This window comes from Furipterus horrens, unplaced genomic scaffold (assembly GCF_987537825.1).
Source record: "Furipterus horrens unplaced genomic scaffold, mFurHor1.1.pri manual_scaffold_1, whole genome shotgun sequence".
NCBI lineage: Eukaryota > Metazoa > Chordata > Mammalia > Chiroptera > Furipteridae > Furipterus > Furipterus horrens.
The window spans coordinates 207,417,441-207,445,416 of record NW_028327171.1 but is presented as its reverse complement, the minus strand read 5'-3'; the positions used below and the strand labels follow the sequence as shown (position 1 = coordinate 207,445,416).

At 41.2% G+C, this 27,976-nt stretch overlaps 1 protein-coding gene and 1 non-coding gene across 2 annotated transcripts; one reads left to right on the top strand and one right to left on the bottom strand.

Annotated features, from left to right (window-relative positions):
- Positions 1–4: 4 nt before the first annotated feature.
- Positions 5–27,803, bottom strand: MOGAT1 (monoacylglycerol O-acyltransferase 1). The gene is made up of 6 exons (XM_090284615.1): positions 27,152–27,803; positions 16,310–16,488; positions 15,349–15,553; positions 11,566–11,740; positions 10,834–11,033; positions 5–245 (listed from the first exon to the last, which is right to left on the bottom strand). Exons 1-6 carry the CDS (start codon positions 27,243–27,245, stop codon positions 91–93), a joined length of 1,008 nt encoding a protein of 335 aa, XP_090140741.1. The 5' UTR covers positions 27,246–27,803; the 3' UTR covers positions 5–90.
- LOC150022716 (U6 spliceosomal RNA) lies at positions 24,279–24,384 on the top strand. Its single transcript, XR_016513478.1, has one exon. It is a non-coding gene; the product is annotated as a U6 spliceosomal RNA (small nuclear RNA).
- Positions 27,804–27,976: the final 173 nt, after the last annotated feature.

Here is a 27,976-nt window from a genome sequence, read left to right as displayed (position 1 = left end):
GTAGTCAAGAAAAAGAAATAAACTTATTTAAGGTATTTATTCTCACAACGGGATGTTCTCTCTCCTCCTGAGTGCCTCCTGAGAGTAAAGTTATGTAAAAACGATAGTCTCGTGCTCCGGAATACCATAGTTCCCCTTGTGCTCCTCAAATAATTTCCTTAGCTCCTCCATGTAGGTGTGATGCAGCTCCTCGATCTGCTCTGGGGTTGGGTGCAGAGTCTGATGAACAGGGATTGGACGGCCAACTGCAGAAACAGAGAATACAGCAGACCTAAGAAACTGAAACCACGCCACCACCGACTACTGCCTCGGTGGCCAGCCTGGGAAAGATCTTCCAATCAGGACCCATCAGGCCTGCCAGCTCCCAGCCCCCTTTCATTTTACTGGCTGCCGACAGTGGTCACCCCATCCCATTTGATAACAAATAAAGAATTTTCCTTCTGGTCAGACACTGCATTGTCAGGACCCTGGTGGTTTAGACTTGGAGTCAAGTGAACCACGGTGCTGACTGCAGCTGTGACAGAAGAGGCCACAGCTGTGTGCGCACGTCACTGGCGTCCCTCCTCGGGGACAGCCGACAGCCAGACCACAGTCCCCTATTATCAGGGACTGTGAAATCTTGAATCATGAGGCATGAACCCTCTACTCTCTTTTTAACGCCACGCTAAAAAAGTCAAAGAATGTATGTCTTTGTAGCTAAACATTCCACTGTTGGTAAGAGTGGAAAACAGAACCAACCAAAAGGCTCAATAGAAAAGTTATTAAATAACATTAAACATTCATTCAGTGCAATCCTAGGCAGCAATTTTTTAAATTAAATAAGAGTTTTGTAACTAGGTATAGTAATGAAGTTAACTAGATTTATTGTAATCATTTTGCAATATATACAAATACCAAATCATTACACTGTACACCTGAAACTAATAGAATGTCAATTATACTTCAATTTTTAAAAATAAAATTACATGCATGTATACACAGAGATGTCTAGAATGTAGTAAGTGGGGAAAAAGTTATAAAAATATCGTATGATCCCATCGATGAAAAAAAAGTATATTTCTACGTGCATAAGCTTCTTGTGTATTTAAAAACTCTGGAAAGAAAGACTGATAACCATTACCTCAAGCAAGGAAGGAGAGGTGAAGAAATTTTCACTTTCCCTGTACTGTGTGAATTTTCTACAGTGAGAACACATATGTGTTTTACCTATATAAAGACACACTAATTAATTTTTTAAAACCTGGCAACTTTTATACACGTTTTAAAGTGCATTTATATAATAAATACCTTTAATCTCACTTGTCTCAGATTTTAGAGGATACAGGTTAGGTGGGTACTCTTGCCTTTTGCTCTCCTAAGTCCTTCCTGTTACTCACTGCGCCCTCTGCTGGTCCAATGCTGCTACTAATGCCAAGACTTTAAGATGTACAGGATGCTCAATGACCAGCTAGCTGGGCAGCAAACTGTTGGCTACCTTTGATTAGCCTGGGCATGACGTCAAGTGGGGCTGTAGGTAATAGAATAGAACTCCTAGGGAAGGATGTTTCCTTTGCCTACCTTGAGTGGCCCTGTGCTATATCCAAGGCTTGAATCCATGTCAGTAACAGAAGGTGGTCAGTTAACGGAGAACCAAGGAGACTATATCTGTATCTATCTATATATATATCTTTATTAGTTATTTTATATATATATCCTTATTACTATATATATGTCCTTCATATTGTTCATATGTTCTTCATATATGCCAATATGAAGAAACATGTTATATTTACAAATATACTTGTTAAACAAGGATATCTCTTACATTAAATACTCCATGATTTATTTTTTAAGATTTTATTTATGTGTGTGTGTATATATATATACACATATATATTCATTTGGCCCTGGCTGGTTTAGCTCAGTGGATTGAGCGTCGGCCTGAGAGCTAAGTGTCGCTGGTTCGATCTTCCAGTCAGGGTACATCAGAGAAGGAAAACTCTGACTCCAAAAAACCTCCGCTGCCTTGCGGCATACCTCTTCAGGGGAAAGGCTAAGGGAGTAAACCCCGACAGAAAATCCGGAGCCGGAGTCCCTAAGGCGGTTTGACGTTGTAGTCAACACCGGCAACTCCTGCGGCGCACCTGAAGCCAAGCTGTATTGACTCCGTCTTTCCCTTGGACCCTTCAGCTGCGAAGAGAGGGGGGGTCTGCTGCATGGGCAACAGCAGACCCTCCATATCACCCTGCCCAGGCTCTGTAGCTTCAGCGTCATCGCAAGATGTCGATTCAACACGGGAGGAGACAGATACCGTGTCACTCCCGAGTCGGACTGCACAGCCATTCTCGGCGGTGCAGATAGACTCTTAAGAAGCTACACCATCGTCTCTCGAGACGGACGGCTGCCGATATATATATATGTGTCCTTATTATAGCATTAATATTCTCAAATTGCTAAATTTTTAATTGTAATAGCCTCAAGAAGCTTGTGTACAGTTTTCTTTCATAGTTTGGAGATCACATTTCTATATAGTAGACATCAGTCCTTTGTCATTCAACATAAAGAACTAGAAATATAAGGGGGTTGGTGGGAGATGGAAGAGGGTAAAAGGGAATAAATGGTGATGGAAGGAAATTTGATATACACCCCAAACCTACATGATTTCATCAACCAATATCACCCCAATAAGTTCAATAAATAAATTTTTTAAAAATTTAGTAGTTATACAAGAACCAGAAACATAACCATCTCTGTCTGTTGTGGCTGGAAGCACATGCTAAGGCTAAGGTGGTGTGGGGTTGAAGAGGGAGCTGGTGACGCACAGAAGCCACTGGGCCACCCCAGGCCCGGTGCTAGCTTACTAGCAAGCACACGGAGCTAACAGGTAATGTCCTCCCTCCCCTGCATTTTCACATGCATGGGATATAAGAGTACAATTAGGAAGATTCTGAAGCTTTCTTTCCACTCTGAACTTTGCTGTCTAAGGAAAAAAAAAAAAAAACAGGAGAAATCTACATGTCAGTCACTTGCAGATGCCTGATTTTATAGGAAAAGCTTCTCTTTTCATACTGAAATTATCCCTAGGACAAAGGTCAAGTGCAACTAACTATTCAACGTGGGAGTGGGGGGCATATAAGAGACACAGCTGTCTAAGAAGATGAGGTGTGTTGTTCCCAGCTTACTTTTATTAGGACTTGTAGGTTCTGAAGTTGAGTCTTACTTTCTATGAGTTACAGTTAACTTCAATTCTGTTCAGTGCTGTCCTTTATGTTTCAGATAGTTCTTCTAGAGAGCTCACACATGCCCGCTGTATTTATCATCATAAGACCCTTCCCTTTAAAGTATGAGACATAGTCATACTTGCCTTCTCTTATTTACAGGTAGAGCAACTGAGATCTGAAAGTTGCTAAATGACACACACACGCACACAGAAAACACAGAGGAGATGATGACTTAAGCCCAGTATTGCTGTCCCTCATTACAAAACTGACCCCAAATTGGATCAGAGAGTAAGAAACCTTCCTTAATTACTTCTTAGGGATCAAGACGGAGGTAACAAACAGAAACCAGCAAATCTGAGAAGGGTCCCCTTGGCCCTAAAAGACCAGAGTTCTCTTCTCCACAAAAAGGAGATGTTTACTACTAAGATGAAGGAAAAATGTTTTCAACATAAAACTGAGTTAGTGGCAAACTGCTGCATAATTCTCTTTTAATAATACCAAGGGAAAAATACCATACACTCATGAACATTTACTGAACACCATATATGTCATGCGGGGCACCATAATGACCCCCTTAACATTACATATTTTGACCTCTACAATTAAAATTTCAATTAAAGGCTCCTCTCCCTTTCTTTCTCTTTCAGAGAATCCCTTAGTGTGATATTATTTCCTATCAGGATATAATAATGACTTGAAATATAATAGACTTTTTTCCTCATGTGATTTCAAATCAGTTTTATTTAAATAAAGTACATCCCTATCTCTTTTTTCTTTAAAAAAATGTCAAACCTATAGAAAAAATAATGCAATAATCACTTACATATCCTTCTGCCACACTCACTAATTTCAAACCTTTTGCAAACACAAACACGTGCATATTAATCTCATATACAAGGTGGGACCTAAGAAAACCCAGGATTATCTTCTGGAGGGCAGGCCCCTTATAGTACAGGCTTTCCACATTAGGTGAGTGTTCTAAGAACCCATCTGTATCAGTGTACCAGCTAGTGTTGTTGTGAGAGGATGCATTTGACTTCCGTGGGGTTTTTTGAAGACTCTTTCAACATGTTTGCCCATTTCACGATGGGCGATTTACGAGTGTACCTGCCTATACCATGCTGAGTGTTCAGCAATTTCTGACCAAAAATAGAAGAACCCCCGGCCCCACCCTCCCTATTCACCCAATCTTGCCCCAAAAGATTGTTGTGTTTCCCCAGATGAAAAAAGTCCTCAAAGGGGAACATTTTGCTGATGTGCAAGAGGTGAGACAAAAAATGGCAGGAGCACTAAAAGGCATCAAAATCGATGACTTCGAAAGCTGCTTTGAGCAGTGGAAAAAGTCTTGATAGGTGTATTGCATCAAACGGAGAGTACCTTGAAGGTGACTGAAGTTTAAACACGTAGGAATAAATATATAATTTTTAATAAATTCTATTTTGGGGGGTCCCCCTTCATGTGTGCATACTTTTTTTTTGTAGAACCATTTGAAAATTATAGACAACAATGATTCAATCATGTTAATCATCCTTGTGTACTTTAGCATGTAAGAACAAAGATAGTGTCCCACATAACAAGACCCAAGGAATTTAACCTCTATAGCATATTATTTTGTACTTAATCCACATTCAGACTTGATCAACTGTCCGTTACACACTTTATAGCCGTTTCTGCCCAGTCCACAACAGCTGTTGTGTCTCCCTGAATACTCACTCTGTCCTTCTGGTCTTGCACAACATTGATGTTTTTGGAAGAGTCAAGATCAGCTGTTTTATACAATGTCCCAAATCCAGATTTGTCTGATCACATCCTCATTCTCTGATGCAGATTAACATTTTGGCAAGAAATTGAAACACATTTGAGAGCTGTCAACAATCTGGTCAGGAATCCACCTTCTGCTCTGCAAACCCAACTGCATCCACTCACCTGGCACCCGGAGGCCACAGGGTGCTTCCCGTAGATCATTTCATCTACTCCCCAGGGACCCCTCGAGAAGACAGACAGTTATAACTGTCTCCTCTTCAGAGCTGTAAACGCTGAGGCTCCGGGAAGGTAAGAGAAACGTTTTAAGCCACTCTGAGAGAGACCGCAAACCCACAGCACTTCCTGTGGACACCTTCCTGGTGCCAGCGCCAAGCGTGCTGGCCCCAGCCACAGCCATCACGCTGGGCCTGCAGATGGCAAGAGCCCATGTTTTGGTGGCGTTGTTTGTATTCTTTCCATGTAGCCATGAGAATCCAAATGGAATAAATATTTCTATCATCAGAAGGCAGACTGAGGAGTTACCAGGAAGTCAGCGGAGGTCTCGAGGCTGGTGAAGATGGGATTGGGTCCCTTTCTGTGCCACATGCAACACAGCTGGTAAGCCTGTCTGGGCACCCATAATGCAAATGACCCAACACTGGGACTTCATGGTAAATGACAGCTAGTCCATATAGAAGGGATGCTGCAGTTAGAAATCACCAGTTTGCAGCCACAACTGCAATAATTGAGTCAGGTAAGAGTTATCAATGGATACTAAAAAGGAGTGAGTAAAGTTTAATAAAGAACAGGATATGCCCTGGCCAGGTGGCTCAGTTGCTTGGAGCATTGTCCTGTACACCAAAAGGTTGGTGGTTCGATCCCTGGTCAGGGTACGTCGAGTAATCCCCAGTTGGGGCACATATGGGAGGCAATCAGTCAATGTTTCTCCCTCACATGGATGTTTCTCTCTCTCTTCTCGCTTTCTCCCCCTTCCTCCCTGTCTAAAATCAATGAACATATCCTCAGGTGAGAATTTAAAAAAATAAAGGATAAGTCCACAGCCTCTAATTAACACTACCCCCAGATAACTTCTCAGTGAAGAAAAAATATCTTCGTATTGCTACATATAACAAATATATGTAACTATATAAAGATTTATATAGATAAATCTGTAAATGTATCTTTATAGTAAAAAAAAAAAAAACTGGCAAACACCTTCCCTAAGTGATCAAAGTTAACATTACCAACAACGAGACAAAGTGGCATCTGCAGAATTCCTGCCAAATATGCAGGAAAACAATCATGGGAAACATACCAACCCAGGACAAGGGGCATTCCACAAAACAACCGACCTGTCCTCTTCAAAACGGCTCACGTTTGTCATAAAGACAAAGAACAGTTGAAAAGCTATTCCTGTTTCAAGTAAGCGAAAACAATGTGAAGATTAAATGCAATGTATGATCCTGCTTACAGAAAAAATACCACTCTCTCTTCCCACCCCTTCAAAAAGCACAGCTAACCAGGAAATTACGGTAGCAACCGGTGAAATATGAATATAGACTGTGAACTGGTTAATCATACTTTATCACTGTTAACTTTCCTGATAGGTCCTGACACTATAGAAAAGAATAGTCTTCTTTTTAAGAAATACACCTAAAGGTGATTGGGACCAACGGGTCCTTGTGTCTGCCCTTATCCACAGCTCAGTGATAAACTATAGCAGAAATTGTACTTAATTGTACCATTAGACAGAGAAAAGAAAAACTCTAGCGAAATGTAAACAACTGGTGAGTCTGGGAGAAAGGCACACAGGAGTTCATTTTACTATCCATGAAACTTTTCTGAACATCTGAAATTTTCCAACATAAACATTTAAAATGTTAAATCAACCTATATATGAAATTTCCTCTTTTAAATAGCAAGTTTCCCTCATATCTTACTTTTTTTTGTCCAAATATGCAATCTCCTGTCATATCACCTATATTGGCTCTACTACTTCAATTAGTTCACCTTAAAAATGTTAACATTAAGCCCTGGCTGCTGTGGCTCAGTGGATCGAGCGTTGGCCTGTGAACCAAGTGTCGCTGGTTCGATTTCCAGTCAGGGCAAATGACTAGGTTGCACGCCAGATCCCCAGTTAGGGGTGCGTGAGAGGCAACCGCACATTGATGTTTCTCTCTTTCTCCTTTCCCATCTCTCTAAAAAGAGATAAATAAAATAAAGTAACCTCGTTAAAAAATAAATTTAAAAACAAATGTTAATGTGTTAATATATACTTGTTAGGTATCTAAAGACTTAACAATAACCACCAGAGAGACCTGACAAAAGCCTGATTTGTTTCTTTCACCAACATGTCTTGAGATGCATCTTGCACTCCTGCTCTGTGGGCAGCAGGAAAGCAGCAGAGAACAGTAAGACAAACTATGCAGAGAGGCTAACTCTGGCCTGATGATGGCACTTTGGAGTTAGTGAGAACACTAACTAATGGGATTGAATTAATGGAACATTAACCAAACCATGACAGTGTTAGTGATTCTGTCTAGTGTTAGAAAGTCCCTAACATTGACATCAATACTTTGATTAAGGTCACTGAGAACTGCCATCTTAAAGACGTAAAGGGAAACTATTTATAGGAGGGAGAGTCAGGACAACTCTGGACACTTGTGAGTGAAAGCATTACAGACAAAGTGATGATTTGGGATGAATTTGACAAATATTTACTAAGTTTGTATGATGTGAGGTAGAGCTTAAGTTAACAAACTCTTCATTAATTCCCAGACAAGAAAAAGCTAAAGGAGTCTATCACCACCAAACCAATATTACAAGAAATGTTAAAGAAACTTCTTTAAGGAAAAGAAGGAAAAATGGACCAATAATATGAATAATAAAATGGCAATAACTACATACCTGTCAATAATTACTTTAAATGTAAATAGATTATATGTTACAGTCAAAAGACATAGGGTGGCTGAAAGGGAAAGAAAGCAAGAACCATTCATATGCTGCCTACAAGAGACCCACTTCAGATCGAAAAACACACAGAGATTGAAAGTAAAGAAATGGGAAAAGATATTTCATGCAAATGGAAATGAAAAATAAAAGCTGGGTAGTAATAATTGCATAAGACAAAGTAGACTTTAAAACAAAGGCGAGAACAAGAGACAAAGAAGCGCATTTCATATACAATAGCCAAGATGCAGAAACAGCCTAAGAGTCCATTGATGGATGACTGGCTAAAGAAGATGCAGCATGTATATGCAATGGAATATTACTTGGCCATAATAAAGAATGGAATCTTGCCATTTACAACAACGTGTATGGTCCTAGAGGATATTACACACTGAGTGAAGTAAGTCAGATAGAGAAAGACAAATAGCATTATGATTTCACTTCTAAGTGGAATCTAAAAAACAAAATAAGTGAACAATCAAAATAGAAACAAACTCGCAGACACAGAAAACAAACTGATGGCTGCCAGCTGGGAAGCTGGTGGGGGGCCTGGGTGAAGGGGTTAAGAAGTACAACTTGGCAGTTACAAAATAATCACCGGGCCGTAAAGTACAGTTTAGGAAATGTAGTCAATAATCCTCTAATAATGACGCATGGAGCCAGGTGGGTACTAGACTTACGAAGGTGGATCACTTTATAAGTTATATAAATGTCTAACCACTATGCTGTATACCTGAAACTAAAATAATATAAAATGTCAACTGTAATTGAAAAAAATTTTTTTAAATTTAAAACAAAAATAAATCCTCTTAATGAAGTGGAAAGGGAAGCAAAGGGGCCACACAGTCACCTGTTGCTCTGGATGCGGCCCGGATCCCGCCTAGGAAGTGTCAGGGAGTCAGCAAAGAAACAACTCTGGGGCCGAAGTGCATTGATTTAAAATAGACATGAACACAGGGACTTCGATCACCGTGTCAGGATCACGCTGTTTTTTATCCTCTTGCATCTGACTGATACATGGCTTTGCTTCTGTGCATGGAACTGTAAATATCTTATCCTCAACCGGGGTTATTTCAAGTCAGGAAATAAAAGTCTCGAAAGACACATGGTCTAAGTGTCTGGTTCATACAAAGCAGACTGCTCTCAGTCACCCTGCTGCCACCAAGTCTCTGAAACATCCATCTTCTTAGCTTGGGTTTCAAAAGACTTCAAATACTGGCGGATACTGCAATGCTGGAGACTAGCAATGTCTTCCGGATGTAACTATTTCTGGGGTGGGAGGGTAAACAGAAAGCTGGACTGAAGGAATTTTTCCTTTTTCTGAATCTTTAAGAAAAGCATGTTGGACACAGGTATGAGTGAAAACCAGAGCTTTCGTTTTCTAGTCTTTATAATGAATTTGAATTTGGTCATTATCATTTGACTTTGACCAATTAACTGCTTGTCAGTAGAGGTGTAACCAGGCTGTATAAATGACAAACTACTTTACTTAAAAAGAAATGTTCATAGGGAGGAGCATAAATGGTGATAGAGACTTGACTTTGGGTGGTGAACACACAATACAATATACAGATGATGTAGTACAGAAATGTACACCTGAAACCTGTAATTTTATTAATCAGTGTCACCCCAATAAATTCAATAAAATAAAAATAAGTAAATGTTTAACCCAACCAGGTGATAACTATTATCATTTAACCTGAAAATATACACTTGCTTCAAACATTCACAACTTATTTCATGGTACATAGGTATTACACTTAATTAAACTTTTAGATCCTAAAAGCCTGTCTTACAATTTTTCTTATGCTCCCCCCTCAAAATACCAACTACAGTACTTTGCACATAAAATATCAAAATGACTAATTAAAAATATGCCCCCAAATGTAACCAACTTATCCTGAAAAACACAATTGCAAACTTAAACTCATCTCAGTATTTCTATTACACTAACTAATCATCTTATAACATTCCATTTGAGTTAAATATAACATTTAAAATGTCTTGCGCCCTGCCTGGTATGGCTCAGTGGTTTGAGCACTGGCCTGTGGACTGAGAGGTTGTAGGTTCGATCCCAGTCAGGGCACATGCCTGGGTTGTGAGCTGGGTCCCTGGTTGCGGGCGTGCGAGGGGCAATGGGTCAACATTTCTCTCCTTCTCTTTCTCCCTCCTTTCTCCTCTATCAGAAAATAAATAAATAAAATCTTTCTAAAAATCAAAAGTAAAATAAAATGTGACTGCATGTACAATCCCATTCTGATGAAACAGACCTAAGAAGAGAACATTTGAATCTCATTTAATGGGCTATCCATGAGGAAGCTATTCCTTCTAGTTTCCCATTAAGTATATAATTTTAGTTAATTCTGCTAACAGCACCTGACTCCGCCCCTTCTCATTTTCAACTCTCCAGTTCCTTTTCAGTCTAAGACCTGCTTAGTTTCTCCCTCAGTCTTTTTATCAGTTTGGTCTGTCACTCACATCCATGTCCTTAAACATGCAACTTTTAAAAATAAAGTCAGTCTATATTAAGATACACATAAATATAGCTCAATTGCAAAAAAAGATTGCTTTTGATATTGAAACTGATGCCTATGTGAACTGAACATGATGAAGACATCCTTTATACAGAATTTGCATTTATTAATACACTGATGGAACTTCATCAAAGAATTGTTATGTTATAATCTGCTGCTACAGAGAGAGTCATCCTAGAGGATTAGAAACTTTACTTCTAAAATTGGATTCTACCTGTAGTTCAAGAGCAGGAATCTTGGAAGCCATCAATTCCCATTCAAATGGAAAATATAGTCATTTTATAAATAACAGGCAAGCTGAAAATAAAACTCAAGTAACAAGCTACTTCTCTTGGATTAGCACCTCAGTCAATACCAATGAACACTGCTCAAAGTCAGATAATAATTTTAGTCTTCGATGTACATACCAACAGTGTGAATAGGTTTCCTGTAGGGGACTAGGCCAAAATTGTACTGAAAAACCCCTCTGGCGTGGAACAGCGGCAAAGCGAACCCCATCATCTTCTGTAGTTTATTCTGCACAGTTCGAAGCAACGAGCCTTCAGGGTTGCTAACTTGTTTAAATAGTTCATTTTCACCAAAAGAAAACACTGGAACCAAATAAGCACTACAAATGACAGAGAAAAAGGGGGGTGGGATAAGAATTTTAAATGAAAAGGATTGAAAGATGTTATTCTGTCCAACTGACTTGGCAATAGACTCCTAACAATTCTTAAACGTCCACAAGCTTCCCTAAATGTTAACTTCATGTTCCATACATGGAAACTGACGTATACTTGGATTTCTTTGGGAGGTACTCTAGCAGTCCAGCAGTTAGTGGATCTTATTCTATAGAAAATCAAGGTTTCAGGAAGATCTTTCAGCTAGTTTAGGCCATGGTTCCTTTGTTCTTTTGGCTGCAAATCTTGCATATTTTTGTGTGTGTGTGTGCTTTGCTTTTAAAGACAGTTTAGTTACTGGATGCCACAGCAGTGAGATGCGGGAAGGTCATATTCCATTCCCCATGACCTTCCCACATCTGCTTTTATGGTGAGGTCGATTAAGAAGGAGGGCTACAAAAATTACTTTATTTCTTTGTATTCCTTTAACAATGTCTTAACCTCTCCTGACCCAGTCACCCCAAATGAAGAGCCACTTACCCGTGGGTCAAAGCAATTTTCACAAATCCTTTCCGCTGGCGGATGAACAGCGTGAATTTTCCAGGATGGGCATCTAATGACTCCTCTGCACCCCCAAGGACAATGATTGAAATGTTTCCACCTCCCTCTTTGCTTAGCACATGGGACACACTTCTCTTGGAAACCGAGACTGGCCCTTAGTGAAGAACACAAAAGGTGTAACTAATTACCCTTTTTTAAACATTAAGACATTTCCGTCACAATATTTTATGGCATCAGTGAACACCTAACGAGATTTCCTACACTGCTTATATTTGGAGCACTCTGCCCACCTCTGTAGCTCAAAGACCCCTCAAACTCCAGGTCTCCAAACGCAGTGCACCAAATTCTTCATCATAGTTGTTCCTTGTCCAACATCACCCATCAAGGTGAATGGAACAGTCATCTATCCTGTCCCTCAAGTCAGAAACCAAGTCCCATATGTATTCCCTTCTTCTTAGCCACCACACTGACTCATCATTCATTCATTCAAAGCCATTTATTGATCATCTGTCACAGGCAAGACGCCCTGCTAGATGCTGATGATAAGGTGACAAGGTCACCATATGCTGCCTTCATGAGGCCAAATCAATCACTCAGTCTTGTTGAACTTATCAACTGGTTTTCATATCAATCCCCTCTTCTGCATGGCCACCGCTACCGTCACCGTGCTAGCGGGGCCCGCGGCACCTCTCCCTGGTCACGGCAATAGCCCCCCCCCCCCCCCGACTGTCACAGTCTCCAGGCTCACCCCCCTCCAGCTAATCTCCTGCCTGAATGATCTTTCTAACGTGCAAAATACACTCAGGTCCCTCTTTTGCTCAAAATCCCTCACAAGTTCCCATGACTTACCTACAAGGCAAAACCTAAAGTCCTCCGCATGATGTATAAGCCTGTCGTGATCTGACTTCCTCTACCTGCCCAGCCTTTATGGGGAGAGAGAGGGGACATGAGCCCCGAAACACAGTGTGCTCTGGCTGACACCTGCTGGATACATATCCACCTATGTGAGCCAAGAAGAAGTGTCTGGAGGCAGGACTTACAAGCACTTAGAGCCACAGAAATCTCTTCAGTGAAAGCAAAATAGGCACCTGAGAACCAAGCATCTCCAAAACCCTGCTGGTTCTTTACTAGGTGAGGTCTGGTGCCCATGCCTGTCTGTCCCTTTCACAGACAGGCGCAGAGCAGACAGGCAGCCTTGGGCCAGGGCCTGTCCTGGGAAGCAGGTTCTGGGAGGCACTAAGAATTCTCTGCTCTTAGACACAAGAGTAGACTAAACCTCCACTGGCTATACATTTGGATATTTTTATTTAGTTTTCTTTTTCTTTTAAAAAACTTATTGAATTTGTTGGGGTGACATTGGTTAATAAAATTTATATAGGTTTCAGGTGTACAATTCTATAACATATCATCTGTATATTGTGTTGCATGTTCACTACCGCAAGTCTAGTCTCCTTCCATCATATCTATCCCCCCTTTATATTCTTCTACCTCCCCCTCCCCCTCCCTACCCTCTGGTAATCACCACACTGTTGTCTGTTTTTTTGGTTGGTTTGGTTTTTTTGCTTAATCCCTTCACCATTTTCACCCAGCTTCCACACTCCTTCCACTCAGCTGTCAGTCTGTTCTCTATATTTATGAGTCTCCTTCTATTTTGTTTGTTAGCTTATTTTGTTTATTAAATTGCACACGTAAGCGAAATCGTATGGTACTTATCTTTTTCTGATTGACTTATTTCCCCCAGTGTAATACCCTCCAGGTCCATAGAAGATTTCCTTCTCTTTTATGGCTGAGTAGTATTCCATGCTGTACATGTACTGTTTATTTAGTTTTTAGAGCATCTTAAGTCATAGCAAAGGAAAAGATCTCACGGTGTCATTAGGCAATTGTAGCAGACAGGTCTCATCTCAAATGCCAACCCCAGTGAACAGCAAGGGTTTTGCAGGCACAACAAGGAGAAAGACTCTAAGGTTGATTATTTCTATCTGACATGCAGTGGAGAGGGTGTCCCTGCATCTCTTGTGCCATGAATTTGCCACACCTGCTCTCAATGACACTATTCAAACCGACCTATGGCTATACTTTGAATCAGCAAACTACACGAGTATACTGTAAATATATTTTGAAAAAAATTTTTAATTTTAAAATTTCCCTTTAGTTTTCTTGTATAAAATTCTAATTTGTTTGTTAGTTTATTTTGTTCATTAGATTCTACATATGAGTGAAATCATATGGTAACTGTCTCTCTCTGACCAACTTATTTCACTTAGCATAATGCTCTCCAGGTCCATTCATGTTGTCGAAAAGGGAAACTAACAAAAAAAACAGAAACAGACTCATAGACAGAGAACAGACTGATCACTGTCGGGGGGGGGGGGAACTGGGGGGAAAAGGTAAAGGGTTTAGCGAAAAACAGAACAAAACGAAAAAAACCTCTCATAGACACAGACAACAGTCCAGTGATTTTCAGAGGGAAACGGGGGTGGGGGAGGTAGAAGAGGGTATAGCGGGGGATAAATGATGAAAAAAGACTTGGGGTAGTGAACACATGATACAATATACAGATGATGTATTATAGATTTGTACACCTGAAATCTATCATTTTATTAACCAATGTCACCCCAATAAATTCAATGAAAAAGAAAGAATTCTAGCCCAATGTTTGCAAAACAAGGAAAAGAAGGGATATTTTTCCTTTTCAGTTGTTTGGAGGAGGGGGTTAGCGCACCCCCTAGAGGCCACATGCAGTGTCAGCCTAGACTGTACTGAGCCCAGGGCCGTGTGGGAGAAGGTCCATACACAGACGCTAAAAATCTAGCCATAGAGTCTGGTCCTTTAATGCTTAGTGATTTCCTATCAGGTATTTACGACAACAGAGACTTGATAAGTTAATAGGAAGTGAGGAAAACCTGGAAGACCATGAAAAATTTTATCTCTGAATATGCCACTTATTGATCCTGAAATTGAAAATTTCCAAAAAAGAAACTATCCACTTGTCTTTATATCCAAGAAATACAAAGACAATAATAAATATAAGGCACTTTCTAAGTTACTGTAGTTTTTGGTTAGGCGATCATTTCCTCAAATTGGAAAACCAAACAAATTGAGCCTCTTCAGTTGAGATCAGAGCTATTGACACAAGCTAGGCCTCTGTCCGCATTCATACAGTATCTTTATGGCATTTTAGTTGAACTTATTCCCAGAATTGGTAGAATTACAATTTCACTGATCAAAGAGTCTTCCACTAGGTCAGAGTAGCAAAGTACAATGAACTCTTATTTCTGACCCAAGTTATATGTAACCTGGAAAGCAAAGATAGTAAATTATGTTTAGTTTATATACTGCCATTACTTCAAGGCACATGAAAGGACACTTCTCATCTCTAATATTCATAAAAATACACAAGGCACCTTTCTAAAGGTGCAGCGTATCATTTATTTGATTCTCTCTCCCACATCTGTACACAAAACACTCATCAACTTATCCTTTCATTAAATTCACATCTATTGACCATCTCTATATTCCAGGCACTGTGCTCAATACTTGGATGGAACAACAAAAAAAAAAAGAAAAAAAGACAGTCAAGGTCTTCCTGGCATTTAGAGTGCAGTGGTGGAAGCAGAAACACCCAAATAGCATACCAAGTGCCCGACTGGGATAAAGATGCTAAGAAATTGTAACCCCGACTGGGTTTGGGGAGGGGAAGATATTCTGTGTGGCCCGTCTCCCAGAACACTGCAGAAACAGCAATCTGCCTTCACTTACCGCTGCTCATCAGATATTCTCGGAACAGAGGACACCGGAACCAGATCGGAAGCACGTGAAGATATGCAGTAAAGCCTGGAAACAGCTCCTTGAAGTCCGAATAGTTTGTACAAAAATTTCCAAAGGCTCCAGCCACGAGCACTCCATGGGGGTGAAACCCAAATATGTAGTTGTGACTTGGATCCAAATCTGTAGTTTTGATGAGCTACAACACATTTATACCGAGAGTTTTTTTTAATGTTCCCTGATTAGTTTCCAGGAAGAAACAAAATGACTCACAATTAGTTCTTATATCAACACAATACAATATACGGATGATGCATTATAGAATTGTACACCTGAATCCTATATAATTTGATTAACCAATGTCACCTCAATAAATTCAATGAAAAAGAATAAGTAAGTTAATTAAATATTAGAACTTAAAAAAAAGAGGTAATGGAGAATTTGACTCGTTTTTGTTCCCTGGGTTAGAGCGGTTCCCCAGTTTTATTTTGTTTTTTTGTTTTTTTTATTTTTATCCTCACCAGAAGACATTCCTTTTATTGTTTAGAGAGAGAGGAAGGACAAGAGAAGAAGGGAGAGAGAGAAACATTGATTAGTTGCCTACTTGACACACACGCCTGGCAGGGACCATAAGCGCTTGGACTGGGGATCGAACCTGCAACCTAGGCGTGCGCCCGGACCAGGACTCAAACCAGCAACCTTTTGGTTAACGGACAATGCTCCAACCACCTGAGCCACACTGGCCAGCACCTCCAAATTTTTACCTATGTCCTGAGCCCAGAACCCCTCACAACAGCCTTCTAAATTTTGATTTAGCTTAGAGTCCACTTAGTAACTTGGGCTGACTTGTTGGCTTTCTCCTTCTATAGGAGGCAAAGCTGGAAATATACATGTGAAAAAATGTTTCATTCTTCTCTCAGCTCAAAATCACACTGTATAAAACAAGTGCACTCACATGAATTGGAAAGTAGTCTTTAAAGTACTTCCAAACGGTCCAGCTTCTGACCCAGTTGGATCTCCTGCCTCCTTGCTCCGGGGTGCGCCAGTCAAAGTAAAGCCATGTCAAATAAGGGATGTAGAGGAACCAGTAGTTGTATACGATCAGTAGCACAAGGACTCCAATGCACACCTCCGCTGTAAGAAAGGGAAGACCTCAGGAATCCAGGCCCGTTAGCATCTGCTCATAACTGTCCAATCATTGGCCCATGGAGGGGGATTCAATACACACAAAAAGGGTGTTAAACTGAGCCTCAGCTCAAGTGCGTAATAAAACAAGACAGAAATGACCTCGTATTACTTGACATTTATTGGATGTTTACTATATACCAAGTATTGTATTGTGTATTTTGCCAAAATATTTCCATCTAATCCTCATATATTCATGGTATCGATGAAGAAGCCACAGTATTCTTAATGTCCCTGTTATAGAAGAGACAATGGAGGCTTAGAGAGATTTAGCGAATTGCACAAGCCACATAGAATATAAGTGGTTGATTTGTCTGAATTCAAAGTCTTCACGGCCCCCCTGGCGTGAGATATGCCAGGGGACAGGGGCAGAGGATCGGCAGGGGATCACCCCTGGAAGGAGGGATGCAGAGGAAGGAGTTCCTCCAACAGGTGTTCACCTTGACGGTGCAGCCATGATTCATATGTCCACACAGGGGCCCATGCTAGTGACACACTTCTTTTTCAGGAACTCTATTGCCAAAGACAGGAAGAACATAGGAGGGATTCTTTCTCTCTTAGCTCATCCATCGCTACTTGCAACATTTCACAATGACAGAGCGAACTCCAATTGCTTATGCACCTAAGGAAGCAGAAACTGACAAAACTTGACCTGGGTAGTAATGACAAGAATGTATGCCTTAAAGTAATGCATTAAGCTAAGCTAGAGACTTCCTTTTTACGTCTGTGCTACATGTTACACTCAAAAATATTTATAAAAAGAGAAACACATCAAGACGGGAGGGAGCATGAAGACATAAAGCTTGGCACATAGCAGGTGCTCAATAAATGCCAGCTGTTATTATTACTTTAAGGAGTGTTGTTGCCTGCTTCTCTGCTGTGATGGGCTGTCGTCGCTTAGTCTAGTGCTGATCAGTCCCCCAATCCTATCCACTCCCTGTCGACTTTGTTAAAAAGAGCTTTGTCCTGACCTGATCTATCACAGTACCAGAGGAACAGCACCTTGATCTATTCTTGTTTTATAGATAGATTTTTTTTCCTGACAAAACCAGAACATGTAAGTGTATATATTGTTTTTTTTCCTGGAAACATATAAATCAATAAATTTCCCAGTATAGATTTAAGCCAAACATAGACTTGAGCCCCATCCGGGGAGTGGGGTTGAGGGGTTGAAGGTTAAAAGAACGCATTAAGGACGCATATGCCCTGTACCCTCTGTGGGCTGTTTTGTTGCATTCTTGAACTGCCATCGAAGTTCCCATGGGACCAGAAACAAGACCAAATGAGTGTGCTCTGCCCTCATTCCTATGAGGACCATTCTATTTTGCTTCACCTACTTCCCTCTCCTCAGATCTGAGGGATGATAATTTATCACCACTGGCTATTTTCGTTTATTAAAAAAAAAAAAAGGCCAAAAAATGTATAAGAAACTTAGGCAGGTCTCATTATTCTGTACTCCGAGCTAGAGAGTAGGGAGGGGAGAGAAGAGCCACTGAGGAGTGACCACCCCCACAGGCAAACCTCATGTACTCCTTCTCGCAGCCTTCAAGGTACATATTACAGTCCCTCTTCACAGCTGTGGAAGCTGAGGCTCAGGCACTCTAAGCATGCAAAGGATTTGTATCTGGATCTGCCTAATCCCTAAACCTATGCGTTATTTTTACAAAACCAAACCATCCCCAGCTAATGGTCATAACATCATAAACTTGTAAGTATTTATTACAGGTGCATAAGCAGGTTGGTTCATAAGGATAAACACTTGGGCAAATGAGATGTTTGGGGTTTGTTTGTTTGTTTGTTGAACTATAATGATGGAGAAACTGAGACCAAAAGCAAATTTATTTCATTTCAACCACAGAGTCAAGAGCAGATGCAGAAATAAAATCCCCCAGCTATGAGTTCAGTGTTCTACTCACCCAACTACACACGCCCTCTATCTCAATACACATTTATATCTCCTTAATAGTCTTCATATGTTCGGCATGTATAATGGTAAGACAAGGATCTGGAATTGTACTTTCTTTTTTAAAGATTGATTGATTGATTGATTGATTGATTGATTGATAGGGGAAAGGAGGGAGAAAGGGAGGGAGAGAAACATCAATGTATGAGAGAAACACAGATCAGTTACCTCTTGCACGCCCCCAATTGGGGACCTGGCCCACAACCCAGGCACGTGCCCTGACTGGGAATTAATCTGGAGATCCTTCAGTCTGCAGGCCAGCAGTCAATCTACTGAGCCACACCAGCCAGGGCTGGTATTGTACTTCTCATGTTGGAATCTCCCCTGACTAGATGCCTCAATTCAGTTACCTGTGAAATAGGTGAACAACAGAACCTCTCTCCAAAGACTGTGGCAGGACTAAACATGGAGATGCTACAGTGCCTGGCCCAGCGGAATAAGCACTTGACAAATGGGAGCCATTGTTATAACTTTATTATTATTATTATTATACATTGGGAGAATGCAAAAAGTAGAAGGAGACAAAATGTCACCCATATTCTTGTCACCCCCCAAAAATCACTTAAAAATTTCCTTGCATGTACCCCTATGTTCATTGTAGCATTATTCACAGTGGCCAAGTCATGGAAAAAAACTAAGTGTCCTTTGATGGATGATTGGAAAAAGAAGATATGGTACATATATACAACAGAATACTACTCAGCCATAAGAAAAATGAAATACTGCCTTTTGCGACAACATAGATGGGACTTGAGAGGGGAAAGGGGATCAAATATATGGTGACGGAAAGAGGCTTTGGATGGTGAGCACACAATGCAATACACAGATGATGTGTTATAGTTATAGACTTGAAACATATAATTTTATTTACCAACGCCACCTCAATCAATTTAATAAAATAAAACTAAAAAACTTTCCTTGTAATCTTTTTTTTCCTAGGAACAGGTTATGCTTCTATAACATGGTTGATCACACATATTTTTCATTCTGTATTTTATCATTCACAATGATCTCCCATTAGCTGTTTAGTATTATAAATATGGTAGCATAACTTTCATAATTTTTTAAACAACATTTATCAGTGCTAAATCAACCATTATTTTCTTTTTGAACATTTGGGCCTCTAACAAATGTTCTCTATAAATGTACATGTGCATGAAGTTTCCTCACTTTTTGATTTACTTCCATAGGACAGTAGGTCACTAAGCAGAAACATCTTTGTTGCCTGGTACACTTTAATACCTTACTAGGTAAAGGAGTTGTTCTAATTTCAACTCCCATTCCACAAATTGCATACATTCTTTTATATTTCATATCATTAACAGCACCAATATAGTTTTTTAATCCCTTGGTCCTACATTGAATCGAAGGCAAAAAAAAAAAAACCCTACAAAAACTAGGTGAAGAGATCACCTCTACTTTCTATTTTTATCTCATTAAGCAATCCAAGGTAACATGATTCTTTTAAATTGGAGGTCAAAGAGACAAGGAAGATAGGAAGCCTGTTTCAATATATTGTGCAGTTCTCAAAGCTGATGTTGATACCTACTAAAATCATCTAGATTCACAGGCCGAGTTACACTGAAGGCCTGAATTTCAGCTGCCTTAACTCAGGCACCTCATGGATGAAAAACTACAGGTCAGCCTCTATCACTTACACTCCCATAGGCTTGACTTTCTCAATACTGTACAGGCACCTGCCTCCCACTATTTTTTTTTTTTAAATCAAGGTGAAATTCACTTATCATGAATTAACCACTTCAAAGAAGTCAATCTAGCAGCATTTAGCATATTCATCATGTTGTACAAGTACACCTACCTAGTTCTGAAACACTTAGATCATTCCAAAATAAAACCCTGTCCCCATGAAGCAGTTATTCCTATTCCCTTCTCCCAGCCCCTAGCAACCAATAATCTGCATCCTGTTCCTATGGATTTACCTATTCCAGATATTTCTAAAAGTGGAATTATCTAATATGGAATCTTTTGTAGACATCAAGTTTTTGAAGTTCATCCACATCGTAGCATGTCCCAGTAGTTCATTCCTTTTTATGGCTTAACAGTATTCCCATGTATGGATATATCCATTCATCTGTAGATGCGCATTTGGGTTGTTCCCACCTTTTGGCTACTGTGAATAGCACTGCCATGCCCCACTCACTTTAACACACCAATAGTCAGAGACAAGTAAGACGCAGCCAAAGTGCACACATCGTCATTACATTTAGCATCACCAACACAGTCACAGAATGATATATGCCTCTTGATAGGACCTCATGAAAAATATACCTCATCACCTCCATGGTCTTCTTACCCAAAATCTTTAACCTGACTCTACTCGTGAGGACGTAATTAGGCAGCTCCAGAAGGTGGGACATTCTACAAGATAATTAATTGGGACTATTTCTTTTTTAATATTTATAAAAGATTAAAGAACAAATAAAAGGTATACGAACTGTTTGCTTTAAAGGAGCATTGAAAGACTATTAGAAAAATCTGAATATGACTCATATTAAATAAGATTATTGTGTCACTGATAAATATCTTGAAAATGATAATGGAATTTTGATTCTGTACAAAATCCTTCTTTTCAGGAGACACAGTCTACAGTATTTAGGGATAAAATACAATGATGGCTACAACTTAATTTCTTATTTTCAAATGATTCAACAGCAACAATAACAACAAAGCGCACGCGTGTGTGTGTACAGAGAGAAAGCAAATGTGGCAAAATGCTAAGAGTTGGTGAATTTAAATAAAAACAATCTTTAGTGAACTATTCTTTCAGTACTTCTGTAGGGTTGAAAATGTGTAAAACTAAAAGGTGGGGGAAATTATGGATCACACATATAGCTGATAATAGTGCACAGCACGTTAAGCACTGGCTGAGCATGAGTTGGAACCTCAGAGAGGACCCTACATTTGCAGGAAAGTCTTGACTTCTAATCTCTTACTAGTAGAGGTAATGATGGATCCCATGGCCCACTTTCAGCTTCATAGTGGACTCTAGGTACTACTAGCTTTATGGAAAAGAAGTATTGTAGCAAAATCAGGGACGTGTTTTCCTTTTTTACCCCCCAGGAACTAAAGGCTTTGGCAAGGGGAGTGGCTAGGTCTATGGCATTTGGGAGGTGGGGGGGTCCTTCAGTGCTTATGCGGTCACTTCCCATCTCGGCTGCCCTGAAACAGCGATCCTCCCCTGCTGCATCCGCTCCTTCTGACTCCGGTGCACTCACCTGGAGGCTTACAATCACTGAAATTGTGCCGAACAAGAAAGTGCAAATGAAATACACTCTACAGTGTCAGACCCATGGCAAAAGTTCCATTGACGTTAGCAGGATTTGAAAAGTAAATGATAAACCTAATAATACGTGACATGCAATGTTGTAGGTAAAAGATGGTCAATAAACGTTGGCTCTCTTTTTCAGTTTTCTACTTTTCTGTCAGCAGACTGGTAGCACACAAGTTAGCAAGTAATGTTTCCATTTCTTGACTATTAAGATTGGATCACAGGTGATCTAGTGATCCCACTTCTGTGTGTATATCTGAAGGAAATGAAATATCACTATCTTGAAAAGATATCTGCAGCCCCTGTGTTCACTGCATTACAGTGGCCAAGATATGGAAACAACCTAAATGCCCATTGACAGATGAATAGATTAAGAAAATGCCACACACACACAGGAATATTATTCAGCCACGAAAAAGGAAAGCCTGCCATTTGTGACCTCATGAATAGACCCTAAGGACATTAAGAGAATGGATTGGTGCTTGCCATGGGCAGGAATGGGGTTGGGGTGGCTGTAGGGGCAAAGGGATTGAAATGTATACATTTCTAGTTATGAGATAAATAATCCCTGGTGATGTAATGTACAGCAAGGTGACTACACTTAATAATACTATATTGTATCTTTGAAAGTTGCTCAAAGTAAACCTTAAAAAGTTCTCATCACAAGGAAAAAAATTTGCAACAATGTGTGGTGACGGATGTTAACTAAATTTATTATGGTAATCATTTTTCAATATATACAGTATCAAATCATTATGTTGCACACCTAAAACGAATACAATGTTATAAGATTAAATGACATGCCCTGGCTGGTGTGGTTCAGTGGATTGAATGCCAGCCTGTGAAAGGAAGGGTCACAGGTTTGATTCCTGGTCAGGGCACGTCCCTGGGTTGTGGGCCAGGTCCCCTGCTGGGGTTGTGCAAGAGGCAATCGATTAATGTTTCTTTCCTTTTCTTTCTCCCTCCCCTCCCTTCTCTCTAAATAAATAATCAAAATCTTAAAAAGAAAAAAAAAAGACTGAATGACACATGGTTAACATTTACCTCAAGGAAACAATGTTTGATTTCTCTCAAGGAAACACTGTTTAATTTCATGACTAAATGAAACATTTTGCTATTTTTAAAATATATCCCAAGGGCTTGTAAATTCATTTCCTGATGGTGGAAAAAAAATCTATTTTAAGATTTTGATTTATAATATACATAGTTAATAAAACCTCTCTTTTCACCATTAGAAGTAGCTATTGCAACAACTCCTTACTTTAAAATTGATAATTAGGTGAAAAGAAATAAGTAAGCTTTTATCCTACTCTTCCTGTAAGAACTGAATTGTAGGTTAGTCAATTGGCCCTAAAAATGGGGGAAAAAATAATTTCTTGCATAAATTCTGGTTAATACGTGAAGAATGAAAGAAAGGATAAGAAAACTACCATTTTTTGCAGCCCAAATAAAACACTTGATTCAGGCAAGAGTCATTAACAGAGACTTAAACCACAAGGCAAAGAGGGAACTTTTGTTTGCAGCTGCCAGTTACCACCTCTCAGATTGCTCCTGGACATGAATGATGGGAGAAGGAGGCATTTGGGGCATCCTGACATAATGCCACATGAAACACACAGCAGCGCCTCAGAAAATCCCGTGCCCAAAAGGCTTTACCTGAATCTAATCAAGCCCTACCTCTAACTTCCGTTTTAGGAAAAACAAAAAACAAAAAAACCAAAAAACTACGGGAAATTGGGGGACAGCTTAACACTACTTAGAAGCAATCGGACAAATCTTGAAGGTGAGACGTTTCACCTGGCTTCTGCAACACTCCACTGACAAGAAAACGTGGCAGAGCACCGCTCAATGAAAAGACCCAAGCCCTGGCTGCTGTGGCTCAGTGGATTGAGCGTTGGCTGGTGAGCCAAGTGTTGCTGGTTCGATTCCCAGTCAGGGCACATGATTAGGTTGCAGGTCAGGTCCCCAGTCGGGGGCGTGAGTGAGAAGCAACCACACAGTGATGTTTCTCTCCCTCTCTTTCTCCTTTCCCTGCTCTCTAAAAATAAACAAACAGATAAATAAATAAATTATTAAAGAAAAAAAAGGAAAAGACCCATAAAAACTAATACAACCCAGAGGTCTTGTTTGGCTCTTGGTTCAAACAAATCACCAATAAAAGTGTATTTGGGACATAATTTAGGAAATGTGACTTGTTTAAAAACATGTATTGCAAAATAATAGATGATATGGCAAATTATTAAAATAATTATAAACCCAGGTAATGGGTATATTGGAGTTTATACCCTTCTCTCTACTTTTCTGCATGTTTGAAATCTTTTATAATAAAATTTCCAAAATATATGATAATACAAAATAATATGGTTCTGGTAACAAACATGTTAAATGCATACAAAAAATAAAATGAAAAGCATTTAAATGAACTGTCCCCATTGTAGTTCAATTCACATTAGGAATTGTAGGTCATGTCCAAGTCACTAGTCCTCAGTGCTCTCTTGGCAGCACATACACTAACGTTGGAAAGGTACCGAGGAGACCAGCATGGCGCCTGTGCAAGGATGGCATGCAAATTAGTGAATCGTTTCAATTTTTTTTAAAAAGGAAAATAAAATTAGTCCTTAATTTGACCCATGTAGCTCTCCATTCACTTTTAGCCATGTGACCTTGAGCAACTTACTTTACCTCCAAGCTCTCTCGTTTGCCAAAGAGTACAGGGGCTGCCCCACCTCACAGGGTTATGGAGAGGATTACCTGGATTAAGAATAGGGATTTGTGGGCTGAATGGCTTGCCTTCTGGGTGACAAGTGTTTATTTCATACCTGCCATTGTGAGGCCCATGCTAGGGCCTCCCTCCCTGAGCTTGTAGACCAGGAGGGCGATACAGACCTCTCTCAAGTAACCACACACTTACACAAATACAAGCAATGACAAGTGCCATGGGTGAAAAGGACAGTCACTGTCGGAGATGTGCTCACTGATCAGCAAGCAAGTCAGTCCCCAAGTGCAAGCCACTACAGAGGCAGCCCAGGGGTTAAAGCAAAGATTCTGGGTAGAACACTTGGGATGCATCCAACTCCTCTACCTCCGACCAGCTGAGTGACCCTTAGTTCCCTCATCTGTACAAATGCCATACAACAAGTGCAGGTATGAACAGTCCTTACATCATAGGTTGTTGTGAAAAGAACATGGTGAATAGCACATGGTGCTTAGAATAGCCCTCCCTAAGAGTGTCTGTTTTATCTCAATGGTTCTTTGGCCAGAGCAAAATAGAGTGTTATGCTTTCAACCCTGTCTGTCTGGCCTGTGAGAACTTGATGAATTCATTTTTTTTTTCATTATTTTCAGAGAGAAGATGGGAGAGAGAGAAAAAAAAAAAACACCAATGTGAGAGAGAAACATCTATTGACTGCCTTCTCATATGTGCCCCCACTGGGGACCAAACTTGCAACCCGGGTCCATGCCCTGCCCAGGAATCGAACTGCTGACCCTTCAGTCTATGGGATGATGCTCCAGTCAGCTGAGCCACACTGGCCAGGACATGAGCTAATGTTTCGAATGTCCTTTTTTAGTAAACTCTAGCTGTACAATAGTCACTCAGAGCCTTTGTTAATTGTTTTTACTTTTTAAAATATGTAAATATAAATTATGTATATCGTCGGCGGCGGCAGCCGTCCGTCTCGAGAGACGATGGTGTAGCTTCTTGCCGTCCGTCTTGAGAGACGATGGTGTAGCTTCTTAAGAGTCTATCTGCACCGCCGAGAATGGCTGTGCAGTCCAACTCGGGAGTGACACGGTATCTGTCTCCTCCCGTGTTGAATCGACATCTTGTGATGACGCTGGAGTGTCCTCTCCAGTGAAGCTGAAGCTACAGAGCCTGGGCAGGGTGATATGGAGGGTCTGCTGTTGCCCATGCAGCAGACCCCCCCTCTCTTCGCAGCTGAAGGATCCAAGGGAAAGACGGAGTCAATACAGCTTGGCTTCAGGTGCGCCGCAGGAGTTGCCGGAGTTGACTACAACGTCAAACCGCCTTAGGGACTCCGGCTCCGGATTTTCTGTCGGGGTTTACTCCCTTAGCCTTTCCCCTGAAGAGGTATGCCGCAAGGCAGCGGAGGTTTTTTGGAGTCAGAGTTTTCCTTCTCTAATTATGTATATATACACACACATATGTACACATACACAGTGCATAACTTTACAGTTGTGAGTACATGAAACAGAGTTTATTCTTATATTATTGTTTATTAATTATTGTATTATTTGTATTACAACTGTTAACCTACTTTTGCCCACCCCTATATCTGATGCATGAGCTCCATTCTGAAACCAAAGAACTAGAAATTCGAGGGACAGAGCCTGGACATTCATGTTTTAGAAGCTCTTCCACTAATTCTAATGTGCTTTCAGTGTTGCGAATCATTAATCCAGGCAATCATCATACAAAGTCATTTCAAAAGTATAAACCTCTCCAGTGCAATGACTTGAGTATCACTGTTATTATTATTATTATTGAGGCCTCAACAGTGGACAACTCATGATGTGACCTCACGGCATACAAATGATGTCAGCCTTCAGAAGAGTTGGAGTACCCACTCGTTTTTTCTCCTCTCCTGCCATCCCCTAGGCCTCCAAGAGCAGAACAAACATCCAGACAAAAAGCGCCCCAGTCCCAACTGCACCCCACCCCCACCCCTGCCCCACTGTGAATGGCTCCTGTGCGTTTCTATGTGCGCTTAACTTGGAAACCGGTCAAAACACACTCCTGGGTGGAATTATTTACAGACAGAGGCCACCCAACCCAATCAAAGTTTGGAGCAGTCTTCTTGGCATCCGGAAGGTCTTAAACACGGAAATGCTAACACGGCGATTTGTCACGAGGGTGGGGAAAGGAAGGAATCAGGTGTTAAAAGGCTTGGGCATTGTTTTTCCATTTATGAATCAACAATTCGAGAAATGAGCTTATCAATTTTGAGGGGCGGAAGTGCAATGTTCTACCGCTCCACTGGGTCGTGGTTGCATGAATGCATACATTTGTCAAGATTTCGTTGGGCAGTCACACTTAACAATCTGTGTCTTTTATCGTAGGTAAGGTACACCTCAGTTATTAAAAAAAAACAAAAAACAGCACAGGGAAATATTAAGTTGGCAAAAGTGGTTCGCTAGGAGGTTCACGTGGGGGAAAGAGGAGAGTCCCGAGTTAGCTCAGACGCCCTCTTTGACCTGTTCGCTCGGGCTTAGAGGGGAAAAAGGTTTGGAAGGTCTAAGCACGTCCTTGGACAAGGACTGTCGGGGAGGGAGGGGACGGAGTCCTCTGCACCGCGTGTTTTGCCTGGATCTGGCGCGCCGGGAGCGCGCGGGGTTCTTACCGAGCAGCAGAAAGGACAGGACCCACTGAAACACCGCCGCTGTCTGCAGCCGCCGCGCCAGCGGGATGTTGAGCGGCGCAAACTCGACCTTCATGGCCCGGCCCCCGCGAAGACAGCTCAGACTGCGGCCACCTGGAACCTCGCTGCTCTGCAGTGCCTGCGGGAAGCGCGCCGCCGGATCCGTGCCCCGCGCAGGGTACCCGCCCGGCGGAGACTAGGCGGCGGCTGCCGCTGAGCTGGCGGTGGCTGGACTATGGCTTGGGTGGGAGGGCGGGCCGGGGCCGAGGCCGGGGGCTACCAATCACGCGTGCCCGGGCCACCGAGCAGCTGGCGCGCCCAGGGCGCATTGGCTGGCGCGCGGGGGCGCCGGTGACAGCGCTCCGCTTTGGGCACAAGGGACGCCGAGAAGGATCAGCTGGCTGCCCGCCCGAACCCGGCAGTGTGGGCTCCTGCAACCTAGCCGAGGCCCTGGGATCTCCACCGGGACCTCACTATTGTTCAGCAGATCGATCATCGTGCGCTTGGCTTCAGCATCCGCCTTTAAACCCACCCCTTCCTCTGAATCGTCTACGACTGGGGAAGGCTTAGTTCAAGGAATCGCCCACCAGCTGGAGGAAAACGTGGGGCTTAGCTTCTCTAAGAGCCGGGCACTCATCTGTTTATTGGTCTGTGTCCTCGACACACCAAACAGGGGGTTGGGGGCGGGGACCTGGCCTCCTTACTTCTGTGTTCTCAGATTCCTCCCCGAGTCCTGGAAATCTTTTACTTATTCACTCATTCAGCAGACACTTATTGAGTACCTACCACGTGCCAGGAACCATCTGG

Coding starts and splice junctions, on each gene's coding strand:
- MOGAT1 (XM_090284615.1), bottom strand. CDS start 27,245: ATGAAGGTCGAGTTTGCGCCGCTCAACATCCCGCTGGCGCGGCGGCTG. Junction 16,489..27,151: donor CCTGTCCTTTCTGCTGCTCG/GTAAGAACCCCG, acceptor CCTTTCTTACAG/CGGAGGTGTGCATTGGAGTC. Junction 11,741..15,348: donor AGAATATCTGATGAGCAGCG/GTAAGTGAAGGC, acceptor TTCTTCACTAAG/GGCCAGTCTCGGTTTCCAAG.